The 18,450-nt window shown below is 39.4% G+C and overlaps 1 protein-coding gene across 1 annotated transcript in view; it reads left to right on the top strand.

The window, feature by feature from the left end:
• The window catches only part of RTF1 (RTF1 homolog, Paf1/RNA polymerase II complex component), a 69,538-nt gene that overhangs the window by 19,691 nt on the left and 31,397 nt on the right, over positions 1 to 18,450 (top strand). The window contains exons 3-4 of the mRNA XM_049897887.1: positions 9,108 to 9,255; positions 11,311 to 11,515. Of these exons, the coding sequence (XP_049753844.1) occupies positions 9,108 to 9,255; positions 11,311 to 11,515 (353 nt within the window). The remainder of the gene's footprint in view (positions 1 to 9,107; positions 9,256 to 11,310; positions 11,516 to 18,450) is intronic.

Genomic DNA, 18,450 nt, shown 5'->3' with positions numbered 1-18,450 from the left:
GGGATCCTGTTTCATTTTTCTGCAAATGGATATCCAGTTTTGCCAGCACAATTTGTTAAAGAGACTTTCTCTTCCCCATTTAATGGACTTTGACCCTTTGTCAAAGATCCGGTGTCCATAGGTAGATGGATTTATTTCTGGGTTCTCAGTTCTGTTCCATTGGTCTGTGTATCTGTCACTGTACAAGTACCAAGCTGTTTTGACTACCATAGTTGAATAGTAGGTTCTGAGATTGGGAAGGGTGAGGCCTCCTACTTTGTTCTTCTTTTTCAGTAATGTTTTACTTATCTGGGACCTCTTTCCTTTCCATATAAAGTTGATGATTAGTTTTTCCATCTCATTAAAGAATGTTGTTGAAATTTGGATCAGGATTGAATTTTATCTACAGGGTAATATTGACATTTTCACAGTGTTAAGCCTTTCTGTCCATGAGCTTGGTGTGTTTCTCCATTTATGAAGGTCTCTTTTGGTTTTTTGAGGTAGTGTATTTTTAATTTTCTTTGTATAAGTCTTTTACATCCCTAGTTAGGTTTATTCCTAAATATTTTATCTTTTGAGGGTCTATTGTAAATGGTGTTGTTTTTCTGATTTCCTTTTCAGAGCTCTCTTTGTTAGTGTAGAGGAATCCAACTGATTTTTGTATGTTGATCTTGTACCCTGCCACTTGACTGAATCCTTCTATCAGGTCCAGTAACTTTCTTGTGGATTCTGTGGAATTTTCTGTACATAGGATCATATCATCTGAGAATAGGGATAGTTTTAGTTCTTCATTACCAATTTGGATGCCCTTTATTTTTTTCTCATCTTAACTGCTATAGCTAGGATTTCCAGTACATTGTAAGAGTGGTGATAAAGGGCATCCTTATCTGGTTCCCGCTCTCAGGGGAAAGCTTTCAGTCTCACTCCATGGAAAATAATGTTGGCTGTTGGTTTTGCATATATACCCATAATTATGTTGAGGAATTTCCCTTCTATTCCTATTTTGCAGAGAGTTTTTATCAGGAATGGGTGTTACCAAAACCAAACCAAACGCATTGCCCTTGAGTCGATTCTGACTGATAGCAACCCTATAGGATAGAGTAAAACTGCTCCATACTATTTCTAAGGAGTGACAGCAAGATTTGAACTGCCAGCTTTTTTGGTTAGAAGTTGAATGCTTAATCCCTGAGTCACCAGGTCTTCTCATGAGGGATATTGGCTTATAATTTTCTTTTATTTTTTGTGGTGTCTTTGCCTGGCTTTGGTATCAGGGTTATGCAGCTGCATAGAATGAAATCGGAATTATTCCTTCCTTTTCTGTGTTCTGGAATAGTTTGAGGTAGTAATAATGTCAACTCTTCTCTGAATGTTTGGTAGAGTTGCCCAGTGAAACCATCTCGGCCAGGGCTTTTTTTGTGTGTGTGTGTGTGGTGGTTTTTTTCTGTTCTTTTCAGTTTCTTCTTTTCTAATTTGTCTGTTCAGATTTTCTACCTTAATTTGGATTAGTTTAGGTGGGTAGAGTGTTTCCGGGGATTTGTACATTTCATCTAGGTTTTCAAATTTGTCAGAGTATAATTTTTCATAGTATTCTGTTATGATCGTTCCCCCCCTGCCCCGAGTTGGTTCTTTTGTCCATCTCGTTTTTTATTTGCGTTATTTGCATCTTTTCCTTTTTTTTCTTTCGTCAGTTTGTCTCGTGGTTTGTTGATTTTATTGACCCTTTCAAAGAACTAGCTTCCAGTCTTGTTGATTGTTTCAATTTTTCTGTTCCATGTATTTCTGCTCTAATCTTTATTATTTCCTTTCTTCTGGCAGCTATGGGCTTCTCTTGTTGCTCTTTTTCTGTTTGTCTGAGTGGTAGGGTTAATGTATTGATTTTGGCCCTTTCTTTTTTGATGCGTGTGTTTATTGCTATAAATTGACCTCTGAGCACTGCTTTTGCTGTGTCTCAAAGGTTTTGGTATGTTGTATTTTCAGTCTCTTTTGGTTCTAGGAATTTTTTTAGTTTCATTTTTAATTTCTTCTATTACCCAGTGGTCTTTAAGCATGGTGTTCAGCTTCCAAGTATTTGAATTTTTTCCTTGTTCTACCTTTATTGATTTCTAATTTTGTAGCATTGTGATATGAGAAGATGTTTTGTATTTCTATATTTTTTTAATTTATTGAGGCTTGCTTTGTGGCCTAGGATGTTGTCTATTCTAGAGAATGATCCATGTGCACTAGAGAAGAATGTGTACTACACTACTCTTGGGTGGGGTGCTCTCTACATGTCTGTGAGGTCAAGTTGGTAGATTGTGTCATTTAGATCTTCTGTATTTTTGTTGCGCTTCTTTCTAGTTGAAGAAACTGGTATGTTAAAATCTCCTACTATTGTTGTAGAACTATTTCTCCTTTCATTTGCTTTAGGGTTTGTTTTATGTATTTTGGAGCTCAGTCATTGAGTGTATAGATGTTTTTTATGGTTATGTCCTCTTGGTGGATTGATCCCTTAATCATTGTATAATGTCCTTCCTTGTGTCTTATCAAGGAGTTTGATTTAAAGTCTATTTTATTAGAGCTTACTATTGCCACTCCTGCTCCTTTTTGGTTACTGTTCACTTGATATATATTTTTCATCCTTTGATTTTTAACCTCTCTACGTCTTTGTGTCTAAGGTGTGTCTCTTTACCGGTACATTTAACCAGTTTACATTCAGTGTGATTATCAATTAGTAAAAATTTACGGCTGTCATTTTGTTTTACTTTTTTTGTGTGTGTGGTGTTGCTAGTTTCTTTGTTCTGCTTAATTTTTTGTGCTAAGTTCTTTTTGTTTGTGGATTATCTTTTTATTTCCTTTATTTTTGTTGATTTTGAATTTACTGAGTCTTTTTGATAATCTTTATTTTGGTGGAGAGATTTGTTAAATTTTTTTGTAGTTACTGTGAGTTTTACCCTTATCATCCTATGTTTAAAACAGTTTGTTATTTTTAGATATCACCTTGACTTCTCTATAACCATACTGTTCATTCCTCCTTTTTGTTTTGAAGTTGTCATCGATTTCAGCTTGGCATCTCTGGATCCCTGTTTTCAGTTCTATTGCTTTATTTTACTTTTGAGATTTCTCAGTCTGGGTTGGCATCTTGGTGATGCCATCATGTGGCTTGTTTTCAGGTTGTTGACTGCTGTTGTTGGTTCTCTATCTGAAGGACTCCCTTTAATATTTCTTGTAAGGATGTTCTGGTTTTTACAACTTCCCTTAATTTTTGTTCATCTCAGAATGGCCTAATTGGACCATCGTGTTTGAGAATGAATTTTTCTGGGTATGTGATCCTTGATTGGTAATTCTTTTCTTTCACAGTTTTATATATGTCATCCCATTGCCTTCTTGCCTGCATGGTCTCTGCCAGAAATCAAGGCTTAATCTTATTGGAGTCCCTTTGTAGGTGATATTTTGTTTTTCCTGAGCTGCTCTCAGAATTCTTTCTTTATCTTTGGGCTTGGAAAGATTGATTATGATATGTCTTGTTGACTTTCTTTTGGGGTCTGTCCTGTATGGGGTTCATTGAGCTTCTTGGGTGGAGACCTTCTTGTCTTTCATGATATTGGGGAAGTTTTCTTCCTGCAAATCTTCAGAAATTCCTTCTGTGACACCCCCCCCCTTTTTTTTTTTTGGTCTCCTCTTGTTCTGGGATTCCCATCACGCATAAATTATTCCTCTTCATAGAGTCCCACAAAGCTCTCAGGCTTTCTTCATTTTTTTTTTTTTTCCATTCTTTTTTGATTGTTCCTCAAACAAATTGGTATCAAGGGATTTTTCTATTTTGCTAATTCTTTCTCCCACTTTCTATGTCCTTCCATTGAGTTGTGTATTTCTGATATTTTATTGTTAATCTTCTTGATTTCTAGTTGCTGTTTTTATATGATTTCTAATTATCCTTTTAATTTGTCATTTTGTCCTTGTATTGTTCTCCTGAATTTTTCTAGGATTTTGTCTGTAATTTTCCTTGATCTCTTTGAGGATCCTATATATAACCAAACCCAGTGCCATCGAGTCGATTCCGACTCATAGCGACCCTATAGGACAGAGTAGAACTGCCCCATAGAGTTTCCAAGGAGTGCCTGGCGGATTTGAACTGCCGACCCTTTGGTTAGCAGCCGTAGCACTTAACCACTACGCCACCAGGGTTTCCCTCCTATGTATAAGCCTTTTGAATTCCTTAACAAGCAGTTCCCTTACCATCTCTCCCTCAGGAGGTTGATCTGCCTTTTTATTTTGGTCATTTGGTTGAGCCATCTTGTCATATTTCTTTATATGTTTTGATATTGTCTGCTGTCTCCGAGGCATGAAGGTGTTGTTTTATTTACGGTTTTGTTTTGTTTTGATTTATCAGTGCAGGCGAGTCAGGTGCCTTCAGTGAGCACTTGTCTGGCAGCATGGGCATCCACTTCCTGTCCACAGTTGGGTGGGGCAGTGGTGGGCAGGCCGAGCCCTCATCACTGTTCACTGTGTGTGTGAGGTTGCTGAGGGCATCCTGGGCAGGCGCTGTCCCACAGTATGGGAATCCTCACAGTCACTCATGAGGTGGGCAGGTGACAGGCCAGGAGCAAGGTGGGTGTTCAGGGGGGCAATGAGGCACTCCCTCCATTGGGGGAGTGGGAGGGAAGAGAGGAGGAAAAAAGGGAGGGTTCATCTATTGCACCACGCTTACCACTCCCCTGCATCGGTCAGGTACGGGTGTGGAGAATTACCCTGTCTCTGGGTCATGGCTCCTTCCTTGCTTTGTATATACTGGGATCCCTGAAGCTCTTGTCCTCTTCCTGTACTTGCCCTCCTTAGCTTCAGCTCATTCTTGCTCACTTAGCTTCACTCCAGGTGTGTCGACACAGTTTCTCTGCCTCCTATTTAGAGTTCCGTGTTGTTCTCTTCCTGTGCTCCTCACCCAAAGTCATGGCTGGCTTTGTCTCAAAATGATCCCACTGTGCTGAGCAATCTAGCAGGGCATCTCTACTCTGTATCTCTCCCCATTTGCTGCTGTCGTTCAGTTTCTTTTTCCATTTGGTGTTTGGTCTAATTCTATATAATTTCACTTGATGCTTAGGGTTCCAGGGTTGTCATCTATATCTGTTTGACTTTGTTTTTTGGGTCTTTGCTATAAAGGAATGGCGTGGTGTGTCTGACTAGGCCACCATCTTGAATCTCTCCTTGTGTATTATTTTTGGTGAGTGAGTTATTCTCAGTGATTTCCTGGGACCAGGTCTTCAAATCAGTTTGTCCTGGTTCAAACCCCTGCTGAGAATTCGCGTTTCTAACAAGATTCCCGGAAGTTATAAGAATTACCTGGGGATCTTATTAAAATGTAGATTCTGATTCAGTATATTTGGGATGGAAATGCAAGTTCTCAGCAGAGAACTTGTTAGAAATGCAAATTATCAGTAGAGGTTGGAACCTAAACAAACCAATTTGAAGCCCTGCTTGGGACACATGCAAAAATAAGCAGCAGAGGCTCTTTCAATAGGTTTACATTGACCCGGCCTGGGAAATCTGGAGGCACACCTCAGTGGTAAGTCCTAATGCTGTGGAATGGCACTTGGGTGTGGTCACTTCCTGCCCCTGAAAGCATTTGATAGGAGTGGAAACACCTCGGATGCAAACAAGAGTGACAGGAAGGAAAAACAGCAAGGTTAGGCAGAGGAGAGCTAGCAGCTACTCATTCATGAGAGAAGGTAGAAAATGGCCAAGACAAAAAGTCCATTTGTTAGGAGAGGCAGAGTTGACGCTTTTCTGGGTTGTTGAAAATTGAACGTAACTACATTTGGCAGAGTGAAGAAATAACTGACGTATGTTCTCGTGGCTTCTGCCTAAGCAAGAGTTATTATTTTAAAAACCTTCATGTATAGTCTTATTTTTGAGAAACAGACATTTGGCCCAGCCCTGTAGTTCAGCACTTGTCACACCTGTTTCTTCTCCCCTAGAACTTTCAACAGCCTTCCCCAATTGTTATGTTCTCACCTGCCCCTTCTTGCTTTTCCCCTCTCCGTATTTTTCTACTTTCTTTCTTTCTGAAGCTTCTTTTTAGCATATCCCATGAACTTTTGGGCTCTCCCACTTCCGTCTAGCTGCTATACTATCCATACTCCGTCTGGCTCCAATATTTTTATTAATAGAACATTGTTAAAAAAAAAAAGAGGCAACCTTTTAGTTATAAATTCATTTGGTAACAGCTTTTCCAGGGAAGTCAGCTAGATATCCAAGAGAATTTTGTAAATTGCTTTAAAATACAGATGCGTAGCATACATGAGTAGCATGTGCTTCCAGTACAGAGCTTCACCATTCACCTAGTGTTTCCTGTGTGCATATTGGTTTAGTAAAGCTTTTTTACACATATCACGTTTGAACAAGGTATTCCACATGGATGAATTGTCCCAATACTGAAACTAAACTCTTAAAAGTTTAAAAGATAAATCTGCTATATCTGAAAAAATTTTAATAGATATTACTATATATAGTAGGATTTTTTTTACTATTATTATGAATTAAAAAAAATGGCAGTTCTTAAACTGTGAAATCATGCCTTCTAAAACATGGAGCTATGTGGTGTTGATGCTGCTTTTCACAGTTTCTCTTCTCCGTTACTGTAGGTGAGAGATGGCCAGTGTGCTCCTCTGGGTAGTCTACTCTGCTTCCAACTTCCCGCATCTGATCTGCTCAGGGATCCGGAAACCCAGTAGAGTTTACGTTAGAATACTCTGCTAAGCTAGTGACAACTGTTTGGATTTCTTTTACAAGCCTTATTTTTACACAGTTCTTGGTTCTTGGTTATGTAGATAACCATATAGTAACACCTCATTTTTCTAGACACCATTAAAATCTCATCTAAAGAATTTGATGTAATGAAGCCATTTTCAGGGACCATTTGCTCAAACTTATTTACAACAGATTCTGCCACTTCCTACCAAACAGTGAGATGTAGTACTAATTATAGTTTACATTTTCTTGTATCACTTCTGTCTCGCTTGTGTTTTGTCTCCATAACCAGACTCTTAAGTTTTTGTTATTGAGTGCTGGGACTCTATGCTTTCCAGTTAAAAATATGTGATTGCTTGATTGGAAAATACGATAGTGTTTTTTGTACTTTGTCTGATTAATTACACCCAGAAGAATGGGAAAAGAAAGCTAAGCTATTCATGTTCTTTAGGTTGACATTTAATTGCATTTACTCTTCAACTCCTCTGACTTTTTTCTACCTTCAGAAGAAAAACAGTAAATCAGTAACTGTGCCCTCCCACACATACCCCCTTGCTGACCACAGTCTAGACCTAGTATCCTGGCTCTACAGAACCCTACTGACAGTTGCTTTTACTCAGTAAAACTTTTTGTTGTTGTTGTTCTCATAGAATCCTACAAATTTAAAAGCCCAAGGGGTCTTAGGGATCATCTAAACTCCCTCACTTCACAGATAACAGGCATGCAGAGGCTCTGATTTCCTTTTCCCATCATAAAATAGAACCTTGCGTTTATATAGCAATCTAGGTTTCTAATGTGCTTTTACAAATAATAGCTAAACTTCTCTGATTCAGTCTCATTTGAGGCTCACACTATTCTGATAGGGTGGTCAAGGCAGCATTGTATTCCTACTGTGGAAGCAGTCTCAGGTTAGAGTTGTAGTTCTTTTGACCCCCAATCCCAGTGTAATTTGTATGTAGACCAGCTATTCTTTTATAACCCTACACACTACAAAATACTTCTTTTTACTTAGAAACCCAGCTCAGAGGAACTGGCTCGCTTGGCTTGTAATCTGGGTGTCAAGACCTAGGAATATGACCTTCCTTGCCCATTAGAGATAAACTCCTCCCTGAAATCTGGAAATTTCTTTGCTTTTCTATCTCCAGGCTACTCAAGGTACTCAGCATCTTAATGCCACCCAAGACCAAAGCAGCTACTCCCCGCCTCATATTCCTTCCCATCTTTCAGCCGAGTGCCAAGAAGACAGCTGCTTCCCAGAGTGGGGGAGCCACTTATAACACCCTCCACACACACACACACACACACACACACACACACACACTCAAAATGGCACAGGGTTGTGCGGTACTCACCCTCCTTGTATCATTAGATAATTGCTGCCCATTAGAGTTCCGGTTACACAGGTGAGAGTCAATCTGCTGACTTCTTTTATCAGTTAAGAAAACACCTTCCTTCTGGTCTCTGTTTTAGGTTTTCTTCAGTGCATGCATAAATAATTTTTTCCCTGTGTTGTGGGTGGGCCTGCAGAGAGTCGTGACTGGCAGCGGATTTTTTCCCTTTCCCACGTGGTTTTTGAGCAGCTCTCATTGGGGGATACACTGACCTCTGTATTCAGAGTTCACTTTAAGGTCAAAACAGAATTTGCCTTTCTGTAGAACCATAGTTCCCAAAACAAATTAAGAAATACCAGGCCATTTCCTCTACTCCCTCCTGGATAGAGAAGGGTAAGAGCATCCCTCTAATCCTGTCCTTTGTTCTTTAGATTCTATTTACTATCACACTCTGTCAGCGTGAGAATACATTTTCTTCTCTCTGTCTCAGAGTCAACAGAATAAGACTCCTACAGGGATATAGGTGAGCAGTCTCTGGGCTAAGATTTGGGTTAAGATAATATATACAAATGTGATCTGTCCTTCTCCTTCCCCTAGCATTAAACATCCTACACTGTAAATGAGTGACAGTTGCTAAGCTCAGGTTATGGCAGATTGAAGCAGATGAAGGGTGTAAGGATAAGGAAGCTGCCTAGCTTTGTAGCACCTCAAGTTGGATTATGCGTGTGACTTCACATTTAGGTCTTTTTTGCTTTCATAAACATTTTTTTTTCTAGGAAGTTTAGAGTTTGGTTCTGTTGCACATGAGAAACCCAAATCTGTAGGCAAAAATCAACCTAGCCACTGTGACACACATGTGACCCTGATAGTTCACTTTTTATGTTCTCAATCTCTTCATATTCTCATTGGGTTCACAGGGCCAAGAGACTATATGGAAGAGGTGGGTCATTCCCACTTTGACAACCAACAAATAAATAATGAGTATCTATTATACGTGTGTTAGGCGCCATCAGGTTGGTACCAACTGAATTTTTACTCCTGTTTCAGTTTTCCTTTTTTTTTCTTTCCTTGCAGTGGACTTTTGGGAGCAATAAAAATAAGAAGAAAGGAAAAGCCAGAAAAATAGACAAGAAAGGAACCACGAAGAAACAGGCCAACAAAACTGCCTCCTCAGGCAGTTCAGACAAGGACAGTTCAGCTGAGAGCTCAGCCCCTGAGGAAGGTGAGCTGAGCAGCCCAGAATTCCCGCTCTTGTCAGTTGGAAATGCAGAGTCAGAAGTGGGGAGGAAAAGTGTCTGCATTATAGAGAGGCCACTGCCTTTAGCAATGGTCTGTAACCTTTTTAATGGTCATGGACCCTTTGAGAATTTGAATAAAGCAAGAAAGATGCATGGAACTCATGAGGAGTTCTTATATAGTGTTAGAGTCTCAACTCCCTTTATCCTGACCAGCCTGTTAGCCGAGTGCTTTCTCTTCCCCTTTTCCTGGTTATGCGTGGTCTGGCTGAGGAAGGAAATTCTTGAGCCAGATATAAAACTTAATAGAAAATGTTCCTTTTTTGAAACCAATTTCAGAATTTTTTGTTAACACTAGTTTGAAAAGTGAACTTGTTCCAGGACTAGAATGATAAAATTTAAATTTCTTTAAGAAACTGACTTGTACAGAATTGGCCAAATCTGGTTTTAAGCACATGCCTCCATGAATGTTAGCTCAAATTGAGTCAAGCACAGTTCTTGTTAAATTGCTGCCTAATTTCATACTCATTAGTAATATACACTGTCTTTTTCCATGCTACCCTTTGTCCTATAGTGATCCAGCATCACTGGGAATTCAATAATCAATTTAATGACTCACCATTTTTCAACGTCATAGCAATAGATTTATTCAAGAATCATCTTTGCATGTTAGAACCTCATTGAGTGTTAAACTGGGTAAGGGTTTATTGGGGAATAGGATGTTTGCACAATCTCAGAGCATCCCCCCACAGTTAATTGACTAACGATGAAGGAGAAAAGGTGCCTTTAAAAGGGGACATCTGGGGGACGCTACCTTAATCGGCTGATCCGAATTAACACTGTCAGTGACGGGACAAGCAGACGTCAGGTGCTTCCTGGTCGGACAGAGTGGAGAGGACACAGTCACTTACGTAGTAGTCTTCCCAAAAATGCGTGACCCGAATTGTTCATGACGAAACAAACCAACCAACCCAAATGAGAGACATTTGGTAACTGTGGCTATTTAAACTTAATTAAAAATTAAATAAAATTAAAAATTCAGTTCCTCGGTTGTACTAACCACGTTTCAAGTGCTTAGGAGCCACGTGCGGTTGGTGGATATTGCACTGGAGGTGTCAGCACCAGATGGAGAGTATTTCCACCCGCACCACAGGGAACCCCATTGGATGGCGCTGCTCTGCAAAACAGTGGGCCTGTACTCCTAAAGAATCTAGTGACGGGAAAGACAAAGGCTGCTCCGGATTAAAGGGTACTGGAGAGACGTGGCAACTAAATGCGACGTGTGACCTTAGAGGTTGACTGCTACAGCTGCCGACCAAAAGGTCTGCAGTTCAAATCCACCAGGCGCTCCTTGGAAGCTCCATGGGGCAGTTCTACTCTGTCCTGTAGGGTTGCTATGAGTCGGCATCGACTCAGCAGCAACGGGTTTGGGTTTTTTTTTTTGGATACTGGATAGAGGCAAAGGGGCTGTAAGCACAGTAGTATTGGAACAGTTGTAAAGTTTGAATGTAGACTGTGTGTTAGATAATGGTATTGCATCAATGTTAAATTTCCTTAATTTGATAATTATCTGATTGGTAATATAAGAAAATGTCCTTTTTAGAGTATGTATTCAGTAGCGAAGGGCCATGACCTCTGCAGTTTACTCTTAATTGATTCAGCAGAATAAATAAGAATGTATACATGATTTTACATATGTAGACAGAGAAAATAAATTGGCAATATTAACAGCGGATGAATCTAAGTGAAGAATGTATGGAAGTCAAAATATTCTTGGAACTTTTTTCTATAGGTCTGAAATTTTTTCAAAATAAGAAGTTGAATTGTAACGAACAAGTTGGCTCTTGTTCCACCCTAAACCTTCCTAACTTGTGTTTGCATTTACCAAAAGCAGACTGAGGATTCGTCCCAAGGAAGTTGAGGTGCCCATGTACCACTTTAACTGGGAGAGGCAAGGAGTGATGATTACAACACTTGGGGGTTACCTGTGTCCTCAGTCTTCTACAGCACAGCCTAGTCTTGTGTTTGGGCCTTTGTTGCAGGTGAAGTGTCAGATTCTGACAGCAACAGCTCCTCCTCCAGCTCAGATTCCGACTCGTCCTCAGAAGATGAGGAGTTCCATGATGGCTATGGAGAGGACCTCATGGGGGATGAGGAAGACAGGGCCCGTCTGGAACAGATGACAGAGAAGGAGAGAGAGCAGGAGCTGTTCAACCGCATAGAGAAAAGGGAGGTGTTGAAGAGAAGGTAAGGCTGTGGTTACCCTGCAACTTTTCTTTTTACTTCTTTCCTCCTGCATTTCCCACTCTCCTTCACATCTGACTTGGATATAGAGACTGACATTTGGGAATAGGATTAACATAAGGAGAAGGAAATGATGTGTTTTACGTGATTACATTTATTGTTTACTCAGCGCCATTGGATTTGCTAACATGCATTATTCACAAGATTCCCATCAGAAATTATTTATGTGCGTTATTTAATCTACATAACTTTTTATGAAGTTGGCTATATGATGTTACAGAGGTGGAAACTGAGGCTTAAAAACATTGAGTAACTAACGGGTACACTCCATGAGGGCAAAGACTTGGTCTGTTTTATTCACTGTTCTATTCCTGGTACCTAGGACAGTGTTTAGTGCACACAGATGTGCACTACGTATTTGTTGAATGAATGAAAGAAGCAACTTGTCCAAGGTTATTTCGCTGGTAAGTGGTAAGAACTGGATTTCAAACCCGGGACCATCTGACTCCATAAGACATGGTGGCAACATCTTCTCCTGCCGCATGTTTCGTGTTACTTGACCTATTCCGTAACACAGGCACTGCTCGTAGCATTTTCAAGAGTCTTAAAGAGATTTTTCTTCAGATAAAGACTGGTATGTGATTTGATTTCTACTGAGTGAAAAGTGGTGAGGAAATCATGAAACTACCTTGATTGAGAATCTGAATCCAGTAATTATTGAAAATAATATGCAAGTACATCAAATAATGTAAAAATTCAGTGAACAAATAGTGTTTTACAGCTTTCTACTTTGAAAATCAGCTTTAAAATTTCAACCCCCCAAGTGGAAATAATTTTCCAAAGTTAACATTTAGAACCTGTCTTTACTACTCATCCAGAGCAAAAGAGAAAGAAACCAAAAACTCAGGGAAGAAATTAGTCTCAAGGACTAATAGTGTACATGAACCACAGACTTCATCTACCCTGAGACCACCACCAACCACTCTGATCAGGGCTACAATAGATGGATCTTGATAGAATGGGAGAGGGCTACAATAGATGGATCTTGATAGAACGGGATGAAAATGTGGAACAGAACTCAAATTCTTAAAAAATTTAAACTTAACCAGTTAAGACTAGAGGATGCCCCAAAACTATTGCCCTGAGATACGTATCTTTAAACCTCGAACCGAAACTATGCTCTGAGGTCACCCTTTAGCTAAATAACAGATTGGCCCATGAAATAAACAACACTCATGTGTACGGCACTCCTTTAAAAAAATCATCTATAGGAAACCAAATGATCAACAATTACCCCTCCCCCTTTAAAAAAATTTTTTTGTGTGTGATTCTGGAGAATATTTACATAGCAAATTAGTTTCTCGTTTAACAATCTCTATACATATTATTCATTGACATTGGTTACACTTTTCACGGTGTGTCAGCATTCTCATTATTTCCATTTTGATCAGTTTAGTAATTAAAGCAAAGACGAGAAGGTAAGGAAGGGGGCAGGAAAACTAGATTATGGGCAGTGGGAGAACTGTAGCACAATTAATGAGAATGTTGAAACATTGTGAAAAATGTAATCAGTGTCACTGAACAGTTTTTGTAGATGTTGTTAAATGGAAACATAATTTGTGTGTAAACTTTTACTGAAAACACAGTAAAATACAATTTAAAAAAAAATTACAGTTACAGATTTCAAGATTTGGAGTTTCTCTTCATTATTTACTAGTTATATATGGGACTATCTTTCTAATATGGTTTTTATATTTTTTTAAATGTTAAATTCCTTTTTTTAAAACATTTTCTTGTACTTTCAGTGAAAATTTACATATGAAATTAGTTTCGCATTCAATAATTCATTTACAAGTTGCTCCATGACTTTGCAATCCCCACAATGTGGCAGCATTCTCCCCATTTCCACCTTGGGCTCCCCATTTCCCATTCGTTTAGTTTCCCTGCCCCTTCCTACCTTCTCATCTTTGGATTGGGGCAAATGGTGCCCCCTCGGCCACAGGTGTTATTGTCCACCTTTTGGGCCTGTTACTTGGCTGAAAGGTGATCTCTGGGAGTGGCTTCGGTTCCAGATTGGAAGGGTGTCTAGGGCTATAGTCTCAGGGGTTCCTCCAGTCACTTTCAGGCCAGTAAATCTGGTCTTTTTTGTGAATTTGAATTTTGTTCTACATTTTTTCTCCCAATCTAACCGGGACCTTCTATTGTGTTACTGGTCAGCGGTCAGTAGTGCTAGCCAGGCACCATCTAGTTCTCCTGGTCTCAGGCTAGAGGATGTGGTTCATGTGGGACATTACTCCTTGGACTAAGTGCTTTCTTAATTCCTTGGTTTTCTTCACTCTCCTTTGTTCCAGACAGGACGAGAAGAGACCATTAGTTGTGTCTTAGATGGCCACTCGAAAGCTTTTAAGACATCAGATGCTATATACCTGGCTAGGATATAGAACATTATCCATAAATAAAACAAAGGAAAAGAATCACATGATCATCTCGATTGATTCAGAAAATGCATTTGATAAAATCCAACAAAATCCTTTCCTGATAAAAACTCTGAGCAAAATAGGAATAAAAGGAAAATTCTCAACATAATTAAGGGCATAAATACAAAAGCAACAGCCAGCATTATTCTCAGTGGAGAGAGACTGAAAGCGTTTCCCTTGAGAATGGGGATTGGACATGGATGCCCTTTATCACCACTCTTATTCAATATTGTACTGAAAGTCCTAGCCAGAGCAATAAGGGAAAAAAGGAAAATAAAAGGTATCCAAATTGGTAAGGAAGAGGTAAAACTATCCCTATTTGGAAATGACTTTATCTCATACATGGAAAATCCCAGAGACTCCATAAGAAAGTTACTGGAACTGATAGAAGAATTCAGCAAAGTGGCAGAGTACAAGATCAACATGCAAAAACCAGTTGAACTCCTCTACACTAACAAAGAGAATTCCAAAAAGGAAATCAGGAAAACAATACCACTTGCAATAGCCCCTCAAAAGATAAAATACTTAGGAATAAATCAAACTTTCTCGTTGTTATTGTCAGGAGCCATCAACTCATCATTCAGTGGCATCAGTTCTTCTTCAGTCTTCCTTATTCATTGTCCAGCTTTTTCATACATACAAGGCAATTGAAAATACCATGGTGTAGGTCAGGCACACCTCAGTACTCAAAGCGACATTTTTGCTTTTTATACACTTTAAAGACACCTGTTGCAGCAGATTTGCCCAATGTAATGCGTCTTTTGATCTCTTGACTATTGCGTCCGTGGGCACTGACTGTGGATCCAAGTAAAATGAAAACGTTGACAACTTCAGTATTTTCTTAGTTCATCATGGTATTCCTTATGGGTCCAGTTGTGAAGATTTTTGTTTTCTGTATGTTGAGGTATAATCCATACTGAAGGCTGTAGTCTTCGATCTTCATCAGTAAGTGCTTCAAGTCCTCTTCACTTTAAGCAAACAAAGTTATGTCATCTGCACATCCCTGGCTGTTAACGAGTCTTCCTTCAGCCCTGATGTCGGGTTCTTCTTCATATAGTCCAGCTTCTGATATTGTTTCCTTAGCATACAGATTGAATAAATACAGTGAAAAGATACAGTCCTAACACAAACTTTCCCTGATTTTACGCCACGCAGTAGCCCCTTGTTCAAACAACTGCCTGTTGCCACCACTTTTCCATCAGTTTGTCATACCGTGGTGGCTTGTGTGTTGCTGTCATGCTGGAAGCTATGCTACCAGTATTTTAAAAACCAACAGGGACACCCATGGTGGATAGGTTTCAGCGGAGCTTCCAGACTAAGACAGACTAGGAAAAAGAATCTGGTGATCTACTTCTAAAAAATTGGCCAGTGAAAACCTTATGAACAGAAACAGAACATTGTCTGATATAGTGTTGAAAAATGAACCCCTCAGGTTGGAAGGCGGTCAAAAGACGACAGGGGAAGATCCGCCTTCTCAAAGTAGAGTTGACCTTAGTGACATGAATGGAGCAAAACTTTCAGGACCTTCAATTGCTGGTGTGGCTCAACTCAAAATAAAAAAAAAAAAAACAGCTGCAAACATTCATTATTAATTGTAACGTGGAATGTACAAAGCATGAATGTAGAAAATTGGAAGTTACCAAAAATGAAATGAAACACACAAAAATCTGCATCCTAGGCATTAGTGAGCTGAAAAGGACTGGTATCGTCTATTTTGAATCCAACAGTCATATGGTCTGCTATACCGGGAATGACAGATTGAAGAGCAATGGCATCACATTTGTCATCCAAAAGAACATTACAAGACCTGTCCTGAAGTACAACACTGTTAGCGATAGGATGATATCCATACACCTACAAGGAAGACCAGTTAATAAAACTTATTTAGATTTATACATACCAACCCACTAATGCCAACTTTTGCAGCATGAAATTTTATGCCATCGGGATGCATTGATAATTACTGGTGATTGCAATTTGAAAGTTGGAAAAAAGGAAGGGATCAGTAGTTGGAAAATATGGCATTGATGATAGAAGTGACACCAAAGGTCGTGTGATAGGATTTTGCAAGACCAGTGACTTCACTGCAGATACCCTTTTTCAGCAACATAAGCACAGACTGTATATGTGGACCTCTCCGGATGGAATACACAGGTGTCAGATCAACTACATCTGTGGAAAGAGACAATGGAGAACCTCAATATCATCAGTCAGAACAATGCCGAGGGCTGACTACGGAACAGACTATCAGTGCTCATACGCAAGTTCAAGTTGAAGCTGAAGAAAATTAAGTTCACGAGAGCCAAAGTATGGCCTTGAGTATATCCCACTTGAATTCAGAGACCATCTCAAGAATATATTTCACACATGGAACACTAATGACCAAAGACGAGATTAGTTGTGGGATGACATCAAGAACATCTTACATGAAGAAAGCAAAAGGTCATTAAAAAGACAAGAAAGAAAGAAAAGACCAAAATGGATGTTGAAAGAGACTCTGGAACTTACTCTAGAATGTAGAGCAGCCAAAGCAAAGGAAGAAATGGTGAAACAAAAGAGCTGAACAGAAGATTTCAAAAGGCTCAAGAAGACAAAGTAAAGTATTATAATGAAATGTGCAAAGACTTGGAGATAGAAAACCAAAAAAGAACATGCTTGGCATTTCTTAAGCCGAAAGAACCAAAGAAAAAATCAAGCCTCAAGTTGCAATAATGAAGGATTCTATGGAGAAAACACTGAACAACGCAGGAAGCATCAAAAGAAGATGGAAGGAATGCATAGAGTCATTGTACCAGAAAGAATTGGTTGACGTTCAGCCATTTCAGGAGGTAGCATGTGATCAAGAACCAATGCTACTGAAGGAAGAAGTCCAAGCTGCACTAAAGGCATTGGCAAAAAACATGGCTCCAGGAATTGATGAAATCCCACTTGAAATGTTTCCGCAAACAAATGCAGTGCTGGAAGCACTTAATCATCCATGCTAAGAAATCTGGAAGACAGCTACTTGCCAACTGACTGGAAAAGATCCATATTTGTGCCCATTACAAAGAAAGGTGATCCAAAATTATCGAACAGTTTTTTATTCACACACAAGTAAAATTTTGCTGAAGATCATTCAAAAGTGGTTGCAGCATTGACAGGGAACTGCTAGAAATTCAAGTTGGATTCAGAAGAGGACTTGGAGCGAGGGATATCATTGCTGATGTCAGATGGATCTTGGCTGAAAGCAGAGAATACCAGAAAGAAACTTACCATTGTTTTATTAACTAAGCAAAGATGTTTGACTCTGTGGATCATAACAAATTATGGATAACATTTCGAAGAATGGGAATTCCAGAACACTTAATTGTGCTCATGAGGAGAATTTAACTAGGGACATAAAAGACTTATACAAAGAAAACTATAAAAACACTTCTGCTAGAAACCAAAATAGACCTATATAAATGGAAAAACATACCATGCTCAGGCATAAGAAGACTTAATGTTGTGAAAATGTCAGTAGTGCCCAGAACAACCTACAGATATAATGTAATCCTGATCCAAATTCCAGCAGTATTCTTTACTGAAATTAAACTGCTTTTTGTTATTCAGAAGCTTCTTCTGTTTTCTTCTTTTTTTTTTAATTGTGTTTTAGGAGAAGATTTACAGAGCAAATTTGTTTCTCATTAAACATTAATACACATATTGTTTTGTGACATTGGTTGCCAACCCTGTGACATGTCAACACTCTCCCTTTCTCGATTTGTGTCCCCATTTCCCTTTGTCCACCTTTCCTGTCCCCTCCTGATTCTCTTCATTGCCCCTGGGCTGGTGTGCCCACTTAGTCTCATATACTTGGTTGAGCTACGTGTATTATTGTTTGTTTTATGGGCCTGTCTAATCTTTGGCTAAAGGGTAAACCTCAAAAGCGACTTCAGTATTGAGTTACAAGGGTGTCCAGGAACCATATTCTCGGAGTCTCTCCAGTCTCTGTCAGACCAGTAATTCTGGTCCTTTTTTTTTTTTTAATGACTTTGAATTTTGCTCTACATTTTTTTCCAGCTCTGTCTGGGGCCCTCTATTGTGATCCCTGTCAGAGCAGTCAGTGGTTGTAGCCAGGCACTATCTAGTTGTGCTGGGCCCAGTCTGGTGGAAGCTGTGGTAGTTGTGTTCCATTAGTCCTTCGTACTAATCTTTTCCCTTGTGTCTTTGGTTTTCTTCATTCTCCCTTGCTCTAGACAGGGAGTGGGATCAATAGGCTTATGTTAGATGGTCACTCACAAGCTTTCAGACCTCAGATGCTACTCACCAAAGTAGAATGTAGAACATTTTCCTCATAAACTGTGTTGTGCCCGTGGAGTTAGGTGCTCCCTGAAACTATGGCCACCAGCCCTCAGCCCAGTAACTCAGTCTCTGTGGAAGTTTGGATATGTCTGTGAAGCTTTTATGACTTTGCTTTGGTTGTGTTGTGCTGGCTTCCCA

Source organism: Elephas maximus, chromosome 10 (assembly GCF_024166365.1).
Source record: "Elephas maximus indicus isolate mEleMax1 chromosome 10, mEleMax1 primary haplotype, whole genome shotgun sequence".
Classification (NCBI taxonomy): domain Eukaryota; kingdom Metazoa; phylum Chordata; class Mammalia; order Proboscidea; family Elephantidae; genus Elephas; species Elephas maximus.
Note: the sequence above shows the minus strand (reverse complement) of the source record. Positions and strands in the feature narration are given on the sequence as shown.